The sequence below is a fragment of the Myotis brandtii genome, unplaced genomic scaffold (genome assembly GCF_000412655.1).
Source record: "Myotis brandtii unplaced genomic scaffold, ASM41265v1 scaffold181, whole genome shotgun sequence".
NCBI lineage: Eukaryota > Metazoa > Chordata > Mammalia > Chiroptera > Vespertilionidae > Myotis > Myotis brandtii.
In genome coordinates this window covers 398,110-398,316 of record NW_005356712.1, presented here as the reverse complement: position 1 = coordinate 398,316, position 207 = coordinate 398,110, and the positions used below count along the sequence as shown (strand labels likewise).

The 207-nt window shown below is 67.1% G+C and overlaps 1 protein-coding gene across 1 annotated transcript in view; it reads right to left on the bottom strand.

Moving 5' to 3' along the window:
- Positions 1 to 35: 35 nt before the first annotated feature.
- The window catches only part of FAM222A (family with sequence similarity 222, member A), a 22,942-nt gene continuing 22,770 nt past the window's right edge, over positions 36 to 207 (bottom strand). The window contains exon 4 of the mRNA XM_005863796.1: positions 36 to 201. Coding sequence (XP_005863858.1) covers positions 36 to 201 — 166 coding nt within the window. The remainder of the gene's footprint in view (positions 202 to 207) is intronic.

Genomic DNA, 207 nt, shown 5'->3' with positions numbered 1-207 from the left:
GCCCTGTCCCTCCGTCCGTGCGGCACAGGCAGGCCTTATCTGTAGACGGGCAGGCGGATGTGGGCGTGCTGGTGGTCGAGCAGCCGGGGCACCGCCACGGTCTCGTAGCCCTTGCCCAGCATCTGCTCCTTGATGCAGGGCGGCCGGAGGTCGTTGATGAGATACTCCAGCGACTGCAGGCTGCTGCTCAGGGCTGCTGTGCTGCAG